The sequence below is a fragment of the Onychomys torridus genome, chromosome 16, assembly GCF_903995425.1.
Source record: "Onychomys torridus chromosome 16, mOncTor1.1, whole genome shotgun sequence".
NCBI lineage: Eukaryota > Metazoa > Chordata > Mammalia > Rodentia > Cricetidae > Onychomys > Onychomys torridus.
In genome coordinates, this window is record NC_050458.1 from 23995947 (window position 1) to 24018722 (window position 22776).

General features: G+C 46.2%; 1 protein-coding gene across 2 annotated transcripts in view; it reads left to right on the forward strand.

Moving 5' to 3' along the window:
- Window positions 1-19116, forward strand: part of Tbc1d31 (TBC1 domain family member 31) — a 62915-nt gene extending 43799 nt beyond the window's left edge. The window contains exons 14-22 of one of the 2 annotated variants that reach the window (XM_036208568.1): window positions 477-709; window positions 1547-1699; window positions 3647-3782; window positions 7025-7117; window positions 9557-9697; window positions 10794-10988; window positions 12652-12790; window positions 17181-17318; window positions 18775-19116. In XM_036208568.1, the coding sequence (XP_036064461.1) occupies window positions 477-709; window positions 1547-1699; window positions 3647-3782; window positions 7025-7117; window positions 9557-9697; window positions 10794-10988; window positions 12652-12790; window positions 17181-17318; window positions 18775-18908 (1362 nt within the window). In that variant the 3' untranslated portion in view covers window positions 18909-19116. The remainder of the gene's footprint in view (window positions 1-476; window positions 710-1546; window positions 1700-3646; window positions 3783-7024; window positions 7118-9556; window positions 9698-10793; window positions 10989-12651; window positions 12791-17180; window positions 17319-18774) is intronic. The other variant, XM_036208569.1, reaches the window with a different exon arrangement.
- Window positions 19117-22776: the final 3660 nt, after the last annotated feature.

A 22776-nucleotide genomic window follows, 5' to 3' on the forward strand; every position in this document is an offset into this window, starting at 1 on the left:
TCTTTGTGCTCAGCCAGTTTTGGATTTTTGAGACAAGGCCTTGTTATGTAGCCCAGGCTGGTTTCAGGCTTGCTCGGTAGCACAGGCCAGCTGGAACTCATAGTGGTCCTTCTGCCTTTGCCTCCCAAGTGCTGGAATTACAGCTGTGTGACCTGTGACGGCAGCAACAGGAAGGCTGAGGCAGGAGGATCACAAGTTTGAGGCCAGTCTGGGCTCTGTATCAAGTTCTCCAGCTAGCCTGAGCTGTTACACAGTAATAAAAAAGCAAGGCAGCTCTGTGACTGGACCCCCAGAGCCTCTCCTTCCCTCCTCTGGCTGCAAAGCTCAGGCCTCCCCTACAACTTCCTTGAGGTCAGATGCTCTGTGTCACCTGCCCCTTGAATGTGAGTCTCTCTGCCTGAAGTTATCCTCATTTTTACTTCTTCTGAGTAATGGCGTGCTTTGCTGAGTAAACTGATTTAAACATTTTCTTTCAGTATTTTTTTCACCATCGGAATAACCTGGACATAAATGTTGTAATTAGAGAAGTTTATCATCTCATGGAGACTACACCTGCTGATATTCATCCAAGTAGCATGCTGGATGCTTTTGTTGCATTGACAAAAGGGCAATATCCCATATTTAATCAATACCCAAAGTTTATTGTGGACTATCAGACTCAGGAACGAGAAAGGATCAGGAATGATGAATTGGATTTCCTGAGAGAAAGGTAATCATGTAAAAATTATTCTTGAGATAAGTGAGACACTATAAATAAGAAAGTTTTTTTTTCTTTTGATTATTTTTGTTTATGTGTATGGATGTGTCTTTGCATGGGCTTGTGGGCACAGTGTGTGTGCAGGTGCCCATTGAGAACAAAGAGACCCAGAGCTCCTGGAGTTACAAGTGGTTATGAGCTACCAGATATAGATGCTTGTAGGCAGAGTTTTCCCATCCTGGGAGCTTCTTCCAAATTAGCACACAGAGACTTATATTAATTGTAAATGCTTGGCCAATAGCTCAGGCTTATTACTAACTGGCTCTTACATTTAAATTAACCCATTTCTATTAATCTGTGTTTTGCCACATTGTGCATCGTTTTACTTGCCCTCTAGCACGTCTTGTTCCCCTGACAGCTGGCTGACATATCTCTGACTCTACCCTTCTTTCCCCCAGCATCCTCAGTCAGATTGCCCTGCCTATACTTTTTGTCTGGCTATCAGCCAATCAGCATTTTATTAACAGTGTATATAATCCACACAGCAGGTGCTAGGAATTGAACCTGGTCCTCTGCAAGACCAGCAAATGATCTTAACCTCTGAGCCTTTTCTCTAGCCCCAAGTAAAAGTTTTTAATGAGAAACCAGTTTGAATTCTAAAGTATGTGTATAAAATCCAAATTTGAATGCTAGAGGTGTCTTTATAGATGCCTACTTTCTCTTGTATCTGAAAATAAAACCACATATTGTACTTTCAGCAGATTCTACATTGTATATCTTGGTTGTTGTGAATTAAATTACTTCACTTCTTGTTTGCATTTTTATAATAGTAAATATTGTCAACTTCAGGCAGACAGTTGAGAATATGCAAGCTGAAGTGGATGAACAGAGAGCTGAGGATGAGGCTTGGTACCAGAAGCAAGAGCTGCTCCGTAGAGCAGAGGAGACAAGAAGAGAGATGCTTCTACAGGAGGAAGAGAAAATGGTCCAGCAGAGACACAGGTGCAGTCCTCATGACCCAGCAGGGACACAGGTGCAGTCCTCATGACCCAGCAGGGACACAGGTGCAGTCCTCATGACCCAGCAGAGACACAGGTGCAGTCCACATGACCCAGTAGAGACACAGGTGCAGTCCACATGACCCAGCAGAGACACAGGTGCAGTCCACATGACCCAGCAGAGACACAGGTGCAGTCCACGTGACCCAGCAGGGACACAGGTGCAATCTAGTGCTTGGCAAACCTAGGACAGGAGTCAGATAGGTTGTTTCCTCCCCTTTTCTTAGGTAGAACACTGTATGTTAAGTTACCCAGTCTAATTTCCATAAGCACATTTGTAAGGTAATAAAAAGTGTACATGCCTCCTAAACTTACATGTAGTAAAATTAATACTAAAGCAATGTTGAATTTGCCCCCCACATGAATTTTCAGAAGTAATGTAAGTTCTAATGTATTTTGAAAAACATTGTTTAGCAATATTCACTCTAAGCCAGGCATGATTCATACCTGTCATCCCAATACCCTCGGAGGTGTGAATCTAGTCTAGGCTTCATCGTGGGGTTCTAGGCCAGACTGGGCTACAGAGTGAGACCTGCTCTCTATTTAAAAAAATCGATGGTAGGCAGAAATGCTTCGTAATAAATAGTGTTGGAAAATCACTCTTGTTGGTAATTTTTTTGCTTTTGTTTGTTTGTTTGTTTTTCAAGACAGGGTTTCTCTGTGTAACAGCCATGGCTGTCCTGGAACTCATTCTGTAGACCAGGCTGGCCTCAAACTCAGAGATCCACCTGCCTCTGCCTCCTGAGTGCTGGGATTAAAGGTGTGTGCCACCACCACTGGCTTTCTTTTTTTAATTTTGGTTTTTCGAGACAAGGTAGACCAGGCTGGCCTCGAACTCACTGAGATCCGCCTCCCAAGTGCTGGGATTAAAGGCATGTGCCACCATTGCCTGAAACAAAGTAATTTTTGAAATTATGTTTAAACATAGCTGTATGAACCAACAAATAGAAACAAAAATAGCTATCTCCTTTGCAATTAGAACTTCAGCAATGCTGGTGTGGTGGTGCATGTCTTTAATACCACCACTTAGGAGGCAGAAGCTCAAGGAACTCTTGAGTTCAAGGACAGCCAGGGTTACACAATGAGACCTTGTCTCAAAGCAAACAAACACACAAGATCTTTGACAAGAGGCTGGATAGATGACTCAGTGGTTCTGAGTATTTGCTCCTCTTGTAGAGGACCTGGGTTTGGTTCCCAGCACCCACAATACATCCACAACCTTCTGTAACTTCAGTTCCTAGGGGTCCAATGCGTCTTTATGACTTCTACAGGCTCCAGACATGCATGTGGCAAGCACTTGTATACATAAGATAAATAAAGTTAGAACATTTAAACTTTGGCAAAGGGGAGAATCTCCTGCCAGAGCTTCCCTGGAGCTTCCCTGGTCCTAGGGAAACAGGCGTGTGCCTCCACACAAAGCTTGGGGAACGGACTTCTCTCCATGTTTATTCATCCCTATTCCTATGAGCAGTTAAAAGCAATTATAGAGCTGATGGCCTCCACTAACACCGGAAAGGATGTGGGTACCCTGCTTGGTGCCATTGTCATGGTTTTGCAGTCATCCTCCTTCAGCTGAAGAGTATCACTGTACTGAAATGATGTGATAGCGCTGGGCTGCAGCTTGCCGCCAGAGTATTTGCCTTGCATGCAAGAGGCCCCTGGATTCCATCAGGGCACTGGGAAAGGAGCTTGCAGGTAGACTGTAGGAAGGTGAACCAGAAAGGATAAGGATGGCCAGTTGCACTGACCATGACCCTCTTGAGTACTGACTTTATTGTAAACACAGTTTTGTTGCAGTGGACAAAATGTATCCAAACAGCTCAAGCAATTCAATGGGAGAAAAAAAATCAAAGGTGTGTTGGGAAGTGCTTTGATGTGGTTTGTTTTTCAGGCTAGCTGCTGTAAAAAGAGAGCTGAAGATGAAGGAAATATGCTTACAGGATGCTGCTAGGAGACGTTTTCTGAAGCTTCAGCAAGATCAGCGTGAAATGGAGCTGCGCAGGCTGGAGGATGAACTTGAGAGAAAGGTCTGTCAGCTCATCTCAATCAACATCTCCATTTACCCTCATGTCACGAACACCTTCCAATTAAGTAATGATGCTAGTGTCCATGATGAACACTACAACAGCCCCGGAGTGTTATTTACTGTACCATTCAGCTATTCTTATACCAAGAAATCCGTTTAATGACTGTTTCTCCAGAAGCAAAAGTAAGTCAGGTATCAGTTGTGAGCTGGAGGAAATAATCTTCTCTACTATAAAAATGCACATGTGACCAATATCAAAAGAATTTCCAGTACAGAACATCTGGAGTTAGAGAGGGGGCCTTTCTGTGCTTCCTCATTTCTAAAGCTGAGATGTCTAGGGTATGGGTATCTTACTGTGTAAGTGATTAACCATGGCGTATTCACTGGTGAAATGCTATATAGTCAGAGGGAAGAAAAACTGACCCATCAAAACACTATGGAAAGACAGTGAACAGTCAGGGTTTTTTTTGTTGTTGTTGTTTTTGTTTGTTTGTTTGTTTGTTTGTTTTTTTGTTTTTCGAGACAGGGTTTCTCTGTGTAGCTTTGCGCCTTTCCTGAACTCGCTTTGGAGACCAGGCTGGCCTCGAACTCACAGAGATCCACCTGGCTCTGCCTCCCGAGTGCTGGGATTAAAGGCGTGCGCCACCACCACTGCCCGTCGAACAGTCAGTTTTTAAAACACAGCCCAAAATAGAAGGCAAATAACAGTTTACTTAAACGCAAGAAAATACAAACATAGTTACTCCTCCACCTGTAGAGACACAGGAAAGACTGTATAATTAATTAACCCTTTTCTAAAAGCAAAACCCAGGTTAGTCTGAAGATGAAATGTCTCCAGACTGACATTTCTACCCAGATTGGTGGCATTCATTTGCCTTTGCGGTTCATTTTTGCCCAACAGTCACACATAGTTGGTGACTCATGCAATGTATGGTTGGGATATTAACCCTTGTCTGTTGTAAATGTGTTCAGCTGGCTTCTACCCTTTGCTTCTTAAGAATGTTAATAGTGTCATTTGGTTTTTTGTTTTTTGGTTTCATCAAGACAGGGTTTCTCTGTGTAGCTTTTGGAGCCTGTCCTGGAACTCACTTTGTAAACCAGGCTGGCCTCGAACTCACAGAGATCCACCTGCCTCTGCCTCCTGAGTGCTGGGATTAAAGGTATGAACCACCACTGCCCGGCTTGTTTTTGCTTTTTTTTTTTTCTTCGAGGCAGGGTTTCCCTGTGTAGCGCCTTTTCCTGGAGCTCACTTGGTAGCCCAGGATGGCCTTGAACTCACAGAGATCCGCCTGGCTCTGCCTCCCGAGTGCTGGGATTGAAGGCGTGCGCTGCAGCCGCCGCCGCCGCCACCACCACCACTACCCAGCTTGTTTTTGCTTTTAATAGTATCTTAATTTTAAAATTATTGGCAAGGTGGGTGGTGGTGTCAGACACCTTGTGACCCTCAAAGCCTGAAATATTTACCATCTGATTTTTTTTGCCAGCTCCAAGTGTATCTGAAGACTGACTGTAAAGAGTGAGTTAGGGACCAAGCTTACCTCTCTGTAGAAGGCATGCCAGTGTCCCAACAGCGTTTGTAGAGTGTTAGCACAGGCATTTGCTGGGTGAGGGTTACTACTGCACAGACTCCCTTGTTTGTCTACTTCCTCTGTTTGTTCCCATCCAGCACCACGCTGGGTGACAGCGGCTGTGGCCTTTTAACCTGGGCCTAATCCTCGCTCGCTCTTCTTTTTTATTTGACTCAATGTTCTCAAGTATTTACATTCCAAACCGAGAAGTTGTTCTTTCTGAATCTTCTCTCCCATCCGATTGAAATTCTTCTCATTATTATTATATTAAATTTATGTATTAGTTTGGAAGCTTAAAACCTAATTTCAATAAAATGCTAAATTTTAAGTCTTGTAAAACATTTAATACTTCTTGTTTTGTTTAAGGCTAATTAATTTTAATTGGCTTTTACACTCTGCAGTTCTTTTAAATTGCCTCATCCAGTGAATCAAATTAATAGCCTTGTACTCTTAATAAAAAGTGTATGTTCTTTCCCAAAAGTGGTCCAATCTCAGAACTCTGATGTCTTTATCCCAAATCCTCTTGACATCCAGAGAGGCATCCTGAGTCTTCTAGGCAGCAGCGGAGAGGCCCTGCGCACCCTCTGGCTGCCTGTCCCAGTGCTGTGCTCTGACTCTGCCCCAGCTCCAGAGGGCTGGACATGACTGTGGACATCTACTCACAAACTCTTGTGATCTTTGTGCATAACTCGTGTGATCTGTTTGTGTCTCTGAAAACTCATAACCGAATGACTGGACCCTCCACAGAGTGTGGTGCTGTGCCCAGCCTCCCCTCCGTACTGCGAGGACTCTGGCTTCCTGCTCGGGCCTCACTTTAGCTAGTGCTCACCCCGTAACTTCCTTCAGGTCAGTTGTACAGTGTTTAGTTTACCCCTCGAACGTGTGACTCTACATTCCGCGGTGTCTTCATTTTTACTGCTTCTTCTCTTTTGAGTATTTAACAGCATGCATTTCAGTCAATAGATATTTGATAGTGACCGAGATAGTGATGCAGCCTTAATGTTTGCTGAATGAATGCGTGGGAATTGATAGCTGGATAGTTGATTGGTCATAGTTTTGTTGTTTTGTTTTCCAAGTTCACATCATTTACTCTATTCTCACACTTAAACATAACTGGGTCTGAAGTCAGCCAAATACTTTGAAGATGCTGTAGGGAGTCCCTTACCCAACCCCTGTCTTACAGAACAGCAAGCCCCAAGTAACCAGACTTGGAGACAGTGAGCTCCTGGTGGTCCACACAGAGCACTGAGCACTTGGACAGGTCACAGGAAACCTGGACTTATGAGTTGTCAAATCACATTTATAAACAAGTTTAGAAGCTTAAGTTTTTAAATTAAATACATTATTTTAATAAGATTGAACATTGTTTCTCTCCACTCTAACTTGCAGTTGCTTCCTTTTCTGTAACAGGGAAGAGCTGCCACGTGTTGGTCAGTCTGTCTCGGTGGGCATATGGCAGTTGTGCATGCTTTTAAAAACATAAGCGTAACCCAGATTAGCCCTGGACCCCACGAGTTACTACTGTGTCGCCAGTTACTCTGCTTTATCCCAGTTCCTGGTGCTTGTTTTTGGAGTGAGTGCTGTTAATGGCCTACCCAGATTACAAGAGTACTACATCATTAAAAGCTGTGCTGTGAGTTCTTTGGGGCCTTGACAATTTGTGATTTGTCCACAGGTACAAATGAGAGATCAAGAAATGGCTGCCACAGCCAAGGACCTGGAAATGAGACAGCTGGAGCTGGAGTCACAGAAACGACTCTATGAGCAGGTAGAAGCCGCTGTCTGGGAGGAACCGTTGTCCTACAGCCCTGTAGACTGCTCGTTTCTGGTCTAGGTTGTCCATCTTATTTACTCTGGGAGCAGAGTATCATGTCACCCAGGACTGGGAGTTAGCAATGTCCGAATGCAGTACACGTGATGCCAGCAGTCCCAGCTCTCCAGCACTGCGGTCACAGGTCTGCGGCACCAGCTGGAGCCCAGCCTTGGCCTCAGGATCGCTTCCTCTTTGCTGAGCTCTCCAGCAGGCCTATGTGTAGCAATGACTGAAGTCACCCCATCTGAAGACCTGAGTCTGAGCTTTTCCACCCTGTACGGTGCAGCGTGCTCAGACCAGGACCCTCCCCAGTCTGCACTACGGTCTGATGAGCATTTCGAGAAGGGAGATGATCCCCTGGACCTTTTGTAGAAACAGGAAGCAAGAAATGTGAAATACTTCAAATGTAAATTGTCTAGAATTAACTTAGCAAACCTATAGTTAGGGTATATATTTCAGTTTTTTTTACTCATCTGGTGTTAAACCAGCATGATGCAGTTCTCTTTCTGAATGGCTGTGGATCTTCATAATTACAGTCTCTAGTAGCTGCTATTGAGCCATACATTATTTAAACTTAAATGTTTGGGCTGGAGAGACATTTCAGTTGGTAAGATCCCTGGCTGTTCTTCAAGAGGACCCAGGTTCAATTCCCAGCACATATACATGGTAGCTAAAAACCATCTGTAACTCTACTTCTAGGGTGAAGGATGGGGTAATCCAGTGCCCTCTTCTGGCCTCTACAGGCATTATATGCACACATGTGGTGCACTTAAATCCATACAGACAACCCATACACGTAAAATAAAAATAATAAATCTTAAACTTAAATGTTTAAGTGGTTTACAGTTTTTAGCAGTAAACATCTTTGTACATGTACCTTCTCTATATGTAATTGAAAAATATTTTTATTTTTAGGTATTTGTGAAGGTAATTAGCTGTTTGTAGATCATTAGAAAAAAATAAAAGAAGGATCTCTGACTCCAGAAATACTCCTGGGCTTGAGCAGTAGCATAGCAGTTAAGAGCACCCGCAGTGCAGCTCACCAACATCTGTGACTCCAGCTCCAGGCCTCCAACGCCCTCTTCTGGCCTTCATGGGCATTGCACACACATGGTACACATAAGTCCATGCAAACAGAACACTCACACACATTAAATGATTTTGCTTTTTAAGAAAGAATTCCTAGGGATTGGAATTTCATCTTACAATTTTAACACTGAGTAAGTTCAGTGATTAAGAGCATGTACTGTGCTTGCAGAGAAGCAGGGTTTAGTTCCCAGCACCCATGTCAGGTGGTTTGCAATTACCAATAACTCCCAATTCCAGGACTTCTGAGGACACCTGTGCTCTCTGTCTCTCTCTCTCTCTCTCTGTCTCTCTGTCTCTCTGTCTCTCTCTCTGTCTCTCTCTCTCTCTCTCTCACACACACACACACACACACACACACACACACACACACACTCACAATTTAAAATAAATCTTAAAAGAAGAAGAAATAACTCCTGGGGCTCTATTCAGTGGTAGAATACTTGATAGAGCACCCTGGCCCTGTGTTTAATCCCAATACTGCAAGAAAACACTGCTGTCCTCGAAGTGGTTAGTGAGCCTCTTGGCACAGTCTCTTTGCCGTCTGCCTTTTGAACTTACTGTCATGAAGGTTGTGTGCTTCCCACATGCCCCAGCCCTTGTGCCATGAGCATCACTTTCCATTTCCCCACCCCTGGCAACTTCTGATCTATTTTCCATCTCCATGGATTTGTCTGTCTGGATATTTCATTTAAATGCAGCATATATCACTGTCTTCTGTGATTGGCTCCTTTCACTTAGCATAATGTTTTCAAGGTCATGTTGTAACATAGTTTGGTGCTTTATTCCTTTCCATAGCTGGGTAATGATACCCTGCGTGAAATAAAAGTTCCTGGTCTCTGCTGAGGAGCCCAGGGCAGCTGTCATGTACACCTTCAGTACTCAGCCAGGCAGCTTGCAATCCCAACTTGAGTTTCCCTTTCTGATTATGTGAAACTACAGTGATACCCAGAGTGAGAGCATAGGCCCTCAGGTCTGCCTACACGGCCTTGACTTGTACCTTACCCGTGGTCTCCAGGTTGGCCAGCCAAGGCTGCTGTCTTTCAAAGGCTGATGAGGAGCTGTGGGTGGGGTGGGAGTGGATCCCTTCTTCCTGACCCATGCTCCCCAGCATGCCTCACACCTGTTACCGTCTAGAATTCAGAAGTTGATTCTGAGCATGCTCACCATTCTCGGTGCATTTATGGAGTTTTTTAGGGTCCCTGCAGTTGGCAGCACATCACCACTGTTTCCTTATTACTTTGATAATGAGATCATGACAGTTGTCCTTGAGGCCTGAACAAAGCAAAGTCCCTTTGTGTTCCCCAGGATCTTACTAGAAGTCAAGACACTATTGCAAAGGAAATTCAAAAAGATGCAGCTGCCCATAGGCAGAAAGTGGCTCTGGAAGAACACATGTTCCGGAAGCTGCTAGAAACCAGCCAGCTGGGGAGCAGAAGGACTCAGAAGGTGAGGGCCTCCTGAACCTGGGCCCCACAGCGGGAACTGAAAGCTGGCCTTCTGAGAGCACACATTTGGGAGGTTTTGAAGTTGCGGTAATCCAGTTGTTGATTTTTGTCTGCCTCGGTCCTTAGAAGCCCCAGGCTTTGTTTATGGATTGTTGACTGCATTGGCCACATGTGTCTGACATGCCCTTTGAGAGACCGTTAAGACATGGAAGAAAGCAAAGGAGAACGAATAACATGCACATTGTTCAGTCCTGCTGTGTCCTCTCAGGGCTCTGCCTGGTGTACAAGCCAGACTTTCCAAAGCATCCTCTGTGGGAAATTCGTAACTCTTACCCAGTAACATGGATGGTCAAGTCAGGATGGGAACACTGGTGTAAAATGAGGGGCTTGTCCCAGAGTTGAGGATACAGTGTATTGGTGAAGCCTTAAGAAAACAATTTCCAATGATTTTATAGCATTTCTTACCAAGTGCCCTTTCAGAAATGCTAGCTTAAGTGGATTGAGATAGGACTTGAGATGTTCAGAAAGAACTTTCTCTGAGGTCCCTTTAACATGATGCTAAGTGTGTGTGTCCCAGGCTGGCCCTGTTCAAAAAATCGGGAATGGGGGAAGCTAGGAGGAGCCTTCTGCCCCCAGTCTCTTGGCTGATTCCTCTGAAGTACCGGACTGTTCTGTTTCTCTTACAGGTGTTTGTACATCTGAAAAGGGACTTTTTGCTGCTTTTCAGCATGTTAAAACAGTTGTTGAATCTCCTTTTCCCTAACCTCGAAGTTCTCGGTGTTGGCTGGGAAAGCAGTCACTTCAGGAGTTTAGGGTTGCTTTGAGAGAGGGTCTTACTGCCTAAACCTTGAGCTGGCCTTGAACTCACAATCCCACCCCCACCCCACCCCATCCATGTCTGCTCTAAAAGCTTTTAAACTCCCTAAGCTGGCCTAGTGATGGATTTCATTGGTTTATGGTGGGGCCTGGAAGTCAGTTTGTTTAAACACCCTGATGATGACTACCACATCACACAACCTAGCAGACTCTGGGATCCAGTGAGTGGACGTCCATATCTATATGATTTTACCTTTTTTCTGAAATTTACCTTTTCTTAGGTAATTGAGGACAATTTGGCAAAAGCTGAGCAAGCCTGTCTGAATGCTGACTGGCAGATTGAAGCTTTACATAAACAGAAACGTGACGATCTGCTGCGCAGCGAGGGCTACCAAGAAGTGGCCACCCTCCTCCGGAAGAACAGAAGGAGAGAAAGAGAGCTCTTAAATGCAATGATGCAGGAGGAGGCGAAGAAGGTAAGGGGAACCTAGAGACGTCTGGTTAGCGTGGTAAGCTAATCTCCTGCCTTGCTGGCTGAGGACTGGGCCAGGGCTTTACTAATACAAGGCAGGCCCTCTACCACTGAGTTATTCCCCTAACCTGTTAAATGATCAAGATACATTATGTTATTCAGGAACAGCATCTAATACTGATGCTACGTGTAAGTAATCCGATGTCTTTCTGGTTCATATTGTTGTCTCAGCTTATCCATTCCTGGGTTTGTTCTTGCTGATTTGATAGTATTGCTGCCTTAATTTACCTAACTTACCTCATACACTTAAAATGTAAAAGGAATTTAAATGGTAGACACTAGCCAGGAGTAGCAGAACCCAATGCAGTGTATCTATGAGGAGGACGGAAGTGCTTTCGTTTTCAGGAGGAGGTGGGCAGACTGAAGTCAGTTCCACAGCTCTGCTGTCTCAGACTCTGTCCTCCTGCTCTGCTCCCTACTGTGCGGCTTTCATTCTCTGTCACTCATTCAGAATGACGCTGGAGTCAGCTGCCAGGTTTTGAAGAGTTTGTGTCACAGCTACACATCTTTTGGCTGACCCTGCCAACCACTCTGGGACCTTAGGAAAGTGGCCTTTCTGAGGACTCTGCTGACCTGGGAGGCTCAGGCTTTGGGTAGCGATTTAAGTCACTAGCATCCGTGCCTTCCTGTCCTGCTGATGCCCTGTGATAACTTTTCCTGAAAGCTAGCCCCTCACTGCCCTGTCCCAGGTTCCCTTCCCACCTCACTCCAATGAGGAAAAGAAGCTGTCTTACAGTAGCCTTTTCTTTCAAGAACAGGAAGGAAGGATGGGGTAGGGAGCAGTACCCAAAATCCTGAGATGGTTGGCCATAGGAACATGGTGGTGGGAGCCCTGTCTCCTCAAGGCGAGGATTGCTGGCACTGTCTCAGCAGACTGTTAAACTTGGTGTAATTCACTTGAGGTCAGATACTGTGTTGGAGAGGAGACTGTGAGTCCTTATGTAGGCATCTTTGTGTCCAGCATCCTGGGTTTAAAGTTACCTTTGCTGTAGTGTGGTCTTGGGAAAGCAGGCAGGCTCTGTGCTCTAATCAACAAGGGAAAATGATCTCTGCTGTCTTTCTGGCCTCAGAATTTGAGATTCTTTAAAGTTTACATTTAATGAATTGGTATTTTAATTACAAAAATTGTATGTGTGTTTCCATGTAAAGGCTGTAGCATTTGGGGATGTTTTCAATTCACTATTTGGTCATCCTCTGAACTCATTTTAAGATGAATTTTCTCATTTTATAGGGAAAGAGATGGAGCTAGTAGATGTGTTCCAGAGCTCAGCAAATAATTAATTCTCTGAATTTTGTAGTCTTTGTAATTTAGGCACAGCGTTCATATTAAAGGAATCTAATTCCCATTGGTGGGAAGCTAGCTTAGTCTGATAAGGCCTGGAACCTGTGAAAAGGAGTTGTTACTTCACTGTTAGCAAGACCTGCCTCTGCTCTCGGGGTTCTTCCATAGCCACAGGCACCCCAGACACCCGAGTCCCACAGTACTATGCAGGTCCTGTGTGTTCTCAACTTTGAAAGAGAGAAGTAGAGGAACCGAAGGGGCTCATTCCAGAAGCTCAAGTGTCTGTTTCCGGTCCCTAATGGTCTTTTTGCCCTATTGTGTGCAGTGGAAGGAAGCTGAAGGAAAGGAGTTTCATTTGCGATCAGAAAAGAAAGCTGCTGCCCTTTCAGATGCCTCTAGAAAGTGGTTCTTAAGGCAGGAGACGAGTGCAGCTTTGGAACACAGTGGCGAGCCACTGAGTGAAGGTGAGTGTGTGTGTGATCTTCACTGTTGCAGCCTCTTTAACATGGTCTGCTTCCAGGAATACATTCTGCGGGTCTGTTTTGTTAATTCTTCATTCAAATCATGCTCTGCCAAAACGTGGTGGTGGTACCCTTTTGGGGAGGAGGGGTACAAGGGAAGGTAGACTGGGGGGGGGGTAGAACGGATAAAAAACAGAGTGCCTGTCAAGAAAACAGCCCTTGAGCACAGGACAGAACTTGGCAATAGAGGCTTGCCTCACATCCGAGAAGCCCTGAGTTCAGTTTCAGCCCAGGCCTGATGAACTAACAAAGAAGGAGGAAAGTCGGCTGCCCTGGAGAGCTGTTTTACTCCAGAGCACTTTGGGATGCTCCTCATCTTCTGGAATCTGCTTTGTTCCCAGAGAACTATCTCTAATTTTAGGAAGGATGTGTACTTCACCAAACTGTTGGCTCCAGAGCAACGGCGAGTCAAAGCACCACAGGGGTCTTCTAGGGCCTAACTCTTAGGCTTTAGGATAAGCTTGCAACTGTGTCAAGTGAAAAACCAAAACTATTGGGCTGCTGAGATGACTCAGCAGGCAAGACTCCTGGTGCTTAACAGCCTGAGTTGGATTCCCAGGATCCATATGATAGAAGACGCACTCCCACTGTTGACCTCTGACCTCCACACGTGACTACAGCACACATGTATACACACATGCACAGTTTAATAAATGTAAGTTTAGATGAGAATTACAACGGAGCAGTCTAAAGTAGAGTGTAGATAGGGGTTTCCTTGGACTGCATTTCCTGCTGCCGGTAAGAAGATGATCAGCCTTTGGAAACGTCCCTGGTACATAGTTCCATTGGTGTACAGTTTGCCTGCTTACACTATACAGTCAGAGCTTGTATTCAAGCTTGGTGCTCCATGTAATCCAAGCTGTAATCCAAGCACTGAGGAAGAGGAGGCTGTCGTGAGTTGTAGGTCTGTCTGAGCTACGTAGTGAATTTTAGGGGAGAGAGAACAAATATATCCATGCAGTGAAATCTTACTCTGCTATAAAAGGGAATGTTTGTGATTCAGAATGGTTGACCTTGGAAACCTTGTGTCTAGTTAAAGAAGCCAGACATGAAAGGCTGCGTGCCCACTGTGAGGGCACATCCATGGAAGCAGTCAGGGTGGCAGGGCTCTACAGCCTGGAGCAGACAGGGGGCAGAAAGTGGTGGGGAGTGACCTGCTGAAGGACAGGGGTGGGGCATGGTGAAAGTGTTCTCAAATTAGGGATGATGGTGATGATTATAGTGTGAATACCATCATTATGCCAAACGATTCACTTTGAAAAGAGGAACTGTCCAAGTGTGGTGGCACATTACTGTAATCCCAGCACTTGGGAGGTAGAGGCAGAAGGGTCAGAAGTTCAAGGCCAGCCTGCACTACATGAGAATCTGTCTCAAATAAACAGGAGTATATGAGATATAAATTATATATTAATTAAAGAGTTCCTCAAAAATAGAAGACATTGGGAGTCAACAAGACAACTCATTTTCCACACAAGCCTGAGGAGCTGAACTTAATCCTCCGAACTGACGACAGGAGAGGGGCAGCTCCTGAAGGTTGTGTGCTGACCTCGCACACTCAGCAGGTGTGCACACCTGCACCCACTACAAAGTAATAGTGAACAGTGAAACGACACTGAGAAATACTGTGGCCAGATAGGGCCCTGGGACCAGGTTTCCAAAACTCAGTGTTGAGGAAGAGCAGGGAGGGCTTGGGAGAAAGAAGGTGACATGTGGGACACATGAGCGTGCAGGGGACCCGGTGCAGGACAGGGGCCCTGGCCTGAGTTCGTGGGCATGAGGATAGCCACAGCCACTGAGCTGTGGCCCAAGACATACAACCATGGATGGCTGTATATGTCTTGGGCCAGGAAAACATGTGGCCAACTTCAGGAGTCTCAGCTACAGGACAGATGCACTGGGGAATGGGCACAGCCACAGATGGTAGGTATCTTGTGCTAGGCTGAGGAGTGGGGCCCCAGCCTGTCACCAGGCTACTCAGCTAGCTACATGGTACAACCTGGGGAGGCACTGGGACAGGCTCCCCTGCAGCGAGCTCCAGGCCAGTGCTCTGAGTCAGGAGAAACAAGAGGCCTGGTGATACCAACTCATTAAATGAATATTAATTCTTGAAAATGAAGAGTCGGGGGCTGAGGAGATGGCTCAGTGGAGTGAGCGTTTGCTGAGTCACCATGGAGACTGGAATTCAGATTCAGCGTCCAGGTGAGTGTTAGGAGGGCATAGCAGACCGTCTGCAATCCCAGTGAGCCAGAGCCCGCGGACCCCTGGAGCAAGCTGGCCAGCTGACTAGATGAATTGGGCAACTTCTGGTTGCAGTGAGAGACTGTCTCAACGTGGAGAGCAATGAAGGAAGACACCTGACATCAGTGTCTGTCCTCCATATACACACGAACACACATGCCTGCACATCCACATACCCATGCACCCACATGTGAAAAAATGAACCACCTCTGGAGCCAAAAAGAGCATGCTTTGAAGGAAGAAACGCAGCAGACTGCAACCCAGAAAGTGTAGCACTTTATTTTTATTCCTTGAATGTTCAGGTTTCCTATGATGAGCATCTTTTAATACACTGCAGATTGTTTTATATCCACATATCTGGAACCACATTGTGATGCTCTGGCTTGGTGGCTGGCGCAGTAACTGGCTTATGTGTGCAGAACCGAATTGGTGGTGATTGATGCCCTGGCTCATATGTACAGAATCACATTGGTGATGGTGCCCTGGCTCATATGTGCAGAATCACATTGGTGGTGGTGCCCTGGCTCATATGTGCAGAACTACATTGGTGATGGTGCCCTGGCTCATATGTACAGAATCACATTGGTGGTGGTGCCCTGGCTCATATGTACAGAATCGAATTGGTGGTGGTGCCCTGGCTCATATGTGCAGAATCACATTGGTGGTGGTGCCCTGGCTCATATGTGCAGAATCACATTGGTGGTGGTGCCCTGGCTCATATGTGCAGAATCGCATTGGTGGTGGTGCCCTGGCTCATATGTGCAGAACCACATTGGTGGTGGTGCTCTGGCTCAGTGGCTGGTGCAGTAGCTGGCTGAGCAGAGCAGGGCTGAAGTGGCCTGGCTAACTCGCTTCACAGGTGAGTCGGCTGAGGCAGTGCTGGAGATTGTGCTGCAGGCAGAGGAACGCCAGTGCGTGTTTGAGCAGGGAAGCATCCCTGAACAGCTTCCAGAGACAGCCAGCCTGACGGCGGCGGTGGGCAGCATGGGCTTCTGGGGCAGGCAGGTCTCAGCTCTGGAGGGGTGAGGGAGAGGAACCAGAGCCTGGCCTGGCGCTCTGCTGCATGGCAGTGGTGGCGTCACCTACACTGAGACGTTTGGAAGCTTGTTGCATGGCTCCCTTTTCCTCCCTTATGTAAGGCTTTTCCAATGATTGCTTTCTAGAAGTTCTTCTTGGAGCAATGCAGATACTAGCCGCCTCTGTTACAAGACAGCCGTATTTTGATAGTGGCCTTTATATCCCATTCCGCCACACCAGTTCAACATAGTTACCTGACAGCTGCATTGTCTTAATGACTCCTTGAGGTCAAACACTTCACTTAACTCTCCCTAGATCAGGTGTGAGGTGGGTCCTGCAGTGAGTCGGTGACACCCCTGTCCTTGTAAGCCCACACCTTGGATGGGAGTTAGAACAGATGATGGATGGAGAGACAGATTCTAAGACCTTGCTATCAGGTGTGGGTTTTTGTTGATGTTTTGTACTGCGTGTGTGTGTATGGACATGAGGGTTCTCTCCTTCCACTGCATTGTCCTGGGGGTTGACTCTGGCAGTCGGGTTTGGCAGCAAGTGCCTTGACCCGCTAAGCCTCTGTCAGCCCTGTGTGAGGAGAGCAGTTAATGACCAGCACTGTCCTGGAGTTTACTGCTGCGCTCACTACTCTGATCAGGTTTGCTGTCGCTGATGCTCACAGTGGTTCTCGGGGACCATTTGCTAACACAGTCCATAATCTCTTTATTAGTATTCGGGGTCACCACCTTGACGTCTTTGACCAGGAAGGGAATCTGGAGCCTTGTGTGTGCTGGGCCAGTGCTCTACTGCCAAGCCCTACTTGAAGCCCATTTCTTAGCTGTTCGTTGCCATTTGTTTTAGTTGAAGCTGTTCCTAAAAGCCATTAGCAGAGCTTTGGTGCCGCTCTCCATGTCTGAAACTGTGTTTCCGCTGTCTGCTGAACGGCAGCCATGTTCTTCCCAGAAAGGAAGGGAGGAAGGAAGGGGATGGTGGCCACTCCTGCCAGTGAGTTTGCCAAGCACTGTCTGTGTTAGGAAAGGGTCTCTGCTCACTCTCACACATCCTTTTCCTCTCCTCCCCTTTCTAGCGGAAGTGGAAGCGGAAGTGCCAGCGGAAGTGCCAGCGGAAGTGCCCTGGTTGCAAAGGGAACACATGGCCTCAAGCTGTTTGCCCCAAACCTCACCATTAGATGACATTTCTGAAGTGGACCCCTCCACACAGAGTAGTAAGTTGATACATAAGGAGGACTGTCATGTTCCATTCCACAGCGCTTAAGCAGAGTGGGGACTAGAGGAGTGGGGAGAGCATGGGGTGTGTCGGGGCACTGACAACAGGAAGCCCAGAGCAGGACGGCTCTGCTGGGGAGACAGGCTGGGGAGCAGCCCAGACAGAGATCATGTGACTCCATGTCTTAAGCCCAGCACTGCTGCCCCAGAACAGCCAGGGTGACACTGACTGGGTGAGTAATGTGGATCCAGTGCCCCCAGTCCTACCTCCACCCCCACCCCGGCCCCAGCCACACCCCGCTGTTGTACAGATCAAGGCAAAGTTTGATTTTTTTTGAGGTCTTTCGAGCTCTCTTAGAAGACGAGCTTTATCAGAACTATTGCTAATGACAAGTTATGAAATTCCAGTACCCATGAAGTACTTTTGCTGAGTCCTGTTGTGAGGATCCAAAAGTTCTGTAACAGAGTAAGAAGTAAGCCAAGGATCCTGTGGGAGGCCACTGTAATGTAAAAGGTTCACAACTGGTCTCTACCCTGACACCTCAGAATTAAACCTTTTCTTTTTCTTGGACTTAAATGTTTTGTTTTGTGGACAAGGTTCACTGTCTTCCCCAAGCAGCTGGAGCATCCATGGCACCCCAGCCTGCAGAGCAGCCAGGACCACACATATACACACACACACACACACACACACACACACACACACACACACACACAGAGCCTGCAGAGCAGCCAGGACCACACACACACACACACACACACACACACACACACACACACACACAGCAGCCCTGCTGGAGTTTACACTTAGGCCGAATAATCTGCACTTCAGAGTAGCAGGGAGGAACCAGCTGAGCTCGGGTTATTTGGCAGCAGAATGAAAGCATGAAAGCTGTCTTCCTTTGGGGAATGAAAATCATTTCCAGAAACTGAAGCTATTTAAATATGTAAAGGGTGCTCCCTCAATTCTGATTCCGTTGTTCCCAGCCCCTCCATCGGGATGAAGCGCTGTTGTAGGCAGGGTTTTACATTAGTCTTGGTCCGGACTCCCCTGCCCTTGGGTACTGCTGGAACAGCCCGTATTTGGGAAGGTTGCTGTGGAGTACGTTTCAGCTCATGACTTGAGTCTTGAACATCAGATCATGGCAGGATGTGTGCTGTCCTGAAGAGCTCAGCTTCCCAGCCGAGCTTGTACCTAATTTATATATATATATATATGACGCATGCTCAGTAGCCAGAAGCTGAGTCTCTGCTGACATTCATTCAGTTCAACAACAGAAAAGCTGGGAAACAAACCACATAGAGCTGGGTATTATGGCTGGCTTTTTGTTCAAGAAATGTTTTTAGGATATTGGTTGTGGTATTGATTTTTATAACGTAATTCCACTGATAGTAAATACTATCTTAGTACATCAGAAAACTCAGCTGATACTAGCTGTAAATTTCGTATTCAAGTTTTTTCAAGTAGGAAAACAACAGAATGGAACCACATGGAGCATGATCTTCTCAAGAAAGTGCGAAATCTTCGCCAGAGACTCACAGCCCAAGCTCGGAACAGGTGTCAGCCCCCTCATCTTTTGATGACATAGAAGGCACTTCACCATGAAACATCAGAGAGATCTTTTGTAAATCAATGGCACTGATTTTTCAATTATTTATTCTAAATTTTTATAAAGGTTAGCCTTTTGTATAGAGAAATATGTCTATAAAATTATGTTTTCTATTGAATTATAATGCTTTGGGCTTGTAAAGGGCCTCTGGAATATTTCACAATAAAGGTGTTTAGAAACTGTTAAAGCCACGTTGTCTTCTTTGTTTACAAAGACCAGCACAAACTTCAGAGCCTTTAGCTGATGAGATGGGGTTATTTTTAAAGATAAAGACTAAATAAAGAGAGGGCTCCATGGTCAGGGAGGCTGCAGAGTGAGTTGGGTGCATGCCCCAAGCCTGAAGGCCTGAGTTCAAACTCTTGGCCTCCCAGGGTGGAAGGAGAGAACCAAGTTGTCCTCCGACCACCACACACTCATGTGCCCATCATAAGTAAAAAACATGTAATTTCAAACAAACAAGAAAACTGGGTTTGCTCCAGCAGCAAACAGGATCCGGCTAGAACCCTGCAGTTGTGGGATTGGCTGACTGGCTGCCTCCAGCTTTGCACTTCTGGGACTGTGAGGCCTGTGGCCCTCTCTGTGTGACCCCACCCAGCACTGTCTCTGGCTCAGCTCCTCCAGCTTCTCCTGCCCTCTGCTGGCGGTAGGCAGAACTGCACTGCCACCACTGCAGCCGGCCTCCCAGGCCGCCCTTTCATCCTCTCCCCTCCACCCCGTCACCCTACCCCTGGCCAGGGACTTGTGAGAATTCGTCAACAAGTATCTGAAGTTCCTGATGCAGTGCTACCCGTAGACTGACTGTGGCGCTCTGATTCTGTTTTCCGGGGTCACTAGGAGTGACCTTACTGCAAACTAAATGTATCTGGAAAGCGATCTCCTTTGTCCACAAATACCACCCTGTCTTTGTGCAAGCAGTGGTATCCCAGGAGCATTCCCTAAACCGGCACCTTTTAGTGCTTACAGTATGGGCATGTGGTGGTGTTCTGCCACAGAAACAGGATGTCGGACACTTTAGTGAAGGAGCCTGCTGACCCAAAGCATCCAAGTTCTAAGATGCCATGGGTCTGCCTGCCACAGCCAGCTGTGTGTTGCCAGTGCATCACCTCTGAAGTCCTTTAGAGGAAAAGGGTTCATCTGTGTGCATGTGTGTGCCTGTGTGAGTTTGTGTGCTCTACATACCTGCAGGAGCCGAGAGGTCAGAAGGCGTCAAGTCCCTCGGAACAGGAGTCACAGGTGGTTATGAGCCATCATGTAAGTGCTGGGAACCAAACCCAGGTCCTTTGCAAGATTAAGGATTGTAACTGCTGGATCATCCCTTTTAGGTCCTTTTGGACTAGAATTCAGACCTAGTCAAATTATCTTTGTGTGTGTGTCCTTGGACATAGAATTGGAACACCTTTTTTTAATGTTTCCATCCTTGTAGCAAAAGGCATTTAGGACTACTCTTGCCCTAGTAGTTTGGGCACGACAGTTTTCTGTGCATTCTTGTGTTTTCTGAATCCTGCAATAATCTTGAGGCGTTAGCAGCCTTCAAACCCTGGCAGAGTCTGAAGCACAGGCTCTTAGTTGGCATTTCAAAGGTTATCATATTTAATTAAATATAGAAAAGACATTTCCAATGATCTCTTCCTGCTTCTTAACACCATGTCCAGAGTCTTACTTGGAGTTTTTCGTTTGTTTTCTTAACATTTTTTGGACTTGAAAAAAAAAATAATGTAAATTCTCTGCAATTGAATAAACATTGAACTTGACCAAAATGTTTCACATTCTTATTGCATCTAAAGAGTTTCTACGGTGCATTCTTGAGTGTCTGAAATGGCTTCTGCATAGTTACTGTTTGTAAGACTTCTCTTTGGCACAAACTGTATAATATTGGGCTTCAGCTAAGTCCACATCTGGCTACACTCCAACATGATTGGGGGGCTGTACATATATACATGCGTGTGTGCATGTGGAGACCAGAGAACAACACAGGGTTATATATATATATATATATATATATATATATATATATGTATGTGTGTGTGTGTGTGTGTGTGTGTGTGTGTGTGTGTGTGTGTGCGCACACGCGCATAGAGACCAGAGGATAGCACTGAGCATCGTTTCCCAGGTTCCATCCACCTTGTTTTCTGAGACAGGGTCTCTCACAAGCCTGAGACTTAGCAAATAGGCTAGGCTGGCTGGCCAGTGACCCAGAGACCCCCCTGCCTCCATCTCTTCATCTGGAACTACAAGTGTGCATGCCATGCCCAAACTTTTTTTTTTTTTTTTTTTTTAATGTGGGTTCTGGGGATTGAACTCAGATCCTCACATTGGGACTTTATCAGCTGAGCTTTACCAGCCAGCCCCTGTGGTGTGAACTGATTGGTGTTGAATCAGTTACTAATTGACCAGAGAGAGGCCTTTCCGTGTCTGTTTCCATTCATTCATTCATAGGACTTCTCTCAGGTACTGAACAAGATTTGAGCATTTTGGTAAAGACCTTTCCAAAGTGACGGTGGCAGCAGTTGACATGGACAAGCACTGTGTATTGTATAGCTTGATTTATGAACATGGGTGCACTTAGCAGAGATGCTGAATTTGACCCTTAATCTCATTGTACCGGTCTGGGTCCAATCCACATAACTAAGCAGGGCAAGTGTAACAAAAGACAACATAAACTCATAGAGAAACAAGTATGAGAACACTGGAGGGTACCAAAGGCCCAAGAAGAGTGTGCCAGGACAGACTTAGAAGGGTCACCTTTCTACCAGAGCTAGTCTCTGTCCCCAGGCAGCAGGAAACAGTGTCACAGTGTCGGGGACCCATACTGTCCCAACCTGATAGCTGAGCATGCACAAAGATTCAGGGTGGGCAGATGCACATCCTGGGCCTTAGGTTGGCCCACCCTAACATCTACCCCATCTGTGACCTGCTAGAGTGTGTAAAGGGGAACAATACCCACAGGATCTCCATGACTTAGCAACAGCAGAATGTCTGAGAGGAGTTTTGGTGAGGGTCCAGTGATGATGTTGTACCAGAGACCTTGAACCAGATCAATGACTCATTGCAATGGACATTTTGCGGATGGGGCTGATTGGACAAAAGGGTATATACTGTGTGACACACTGCAGCTCCCAATGCCACTAGGATGAGTGAAGAGGTGCTAGAAGGATGGAGGAGCAAAGTAGGTTGGTTGGTTGGTTTTGTTTTTAATTAATTTGGGGAGCATGCTACAGGGGTGATGAGCAGATATGGACAGACTGGGAGGTGAGTGGGATTGGGGTGCATGATGTGAAAATCCCAAAGAATCAATAAAGATTTATGTTAAAAAAAAAAAAAAGATTCAGGGTGGGATGACCATACAAGAGGACCATGGGAAACAACCTTCATGCACAGACAAACCAAGGCTGGTGGTTATACTCAAAGTGCACCTGGTAGCTGAGACCTGGAACCTGCCCATGCTGGGTTGGGCCTGCAGTGAAGTAAAGTCAGGAGGCAGGTGCACTCTCCTCCAGGATGTCCGTGAATCTCCGTCTGTCTGTCTGTCTGTCTGTCTGTCTGTCTCTCTCTCTCTCTCTCTCACACACACACACACACACACACACACACACACACACACACACACACTTTGCTGAGACAGAAGCAAGAGTGAGCAGAACCACACAGCTAGATGGCATCTTCACAGAACCAAGAATCCTCCAGGGCACTGCTGCAGAGCAGGGTCAGCAGGAAAACCACATCAGCACCACTCAAGCTTTCTTGGTTGGTTGACAACCTAGACTCAATTTTGGCCTCTATTTGGTAAAACTGAGATGCCAACATTTGTCCAGCTTGATAGAGAGCCTAGCTCCTTAAACTGTAGGTC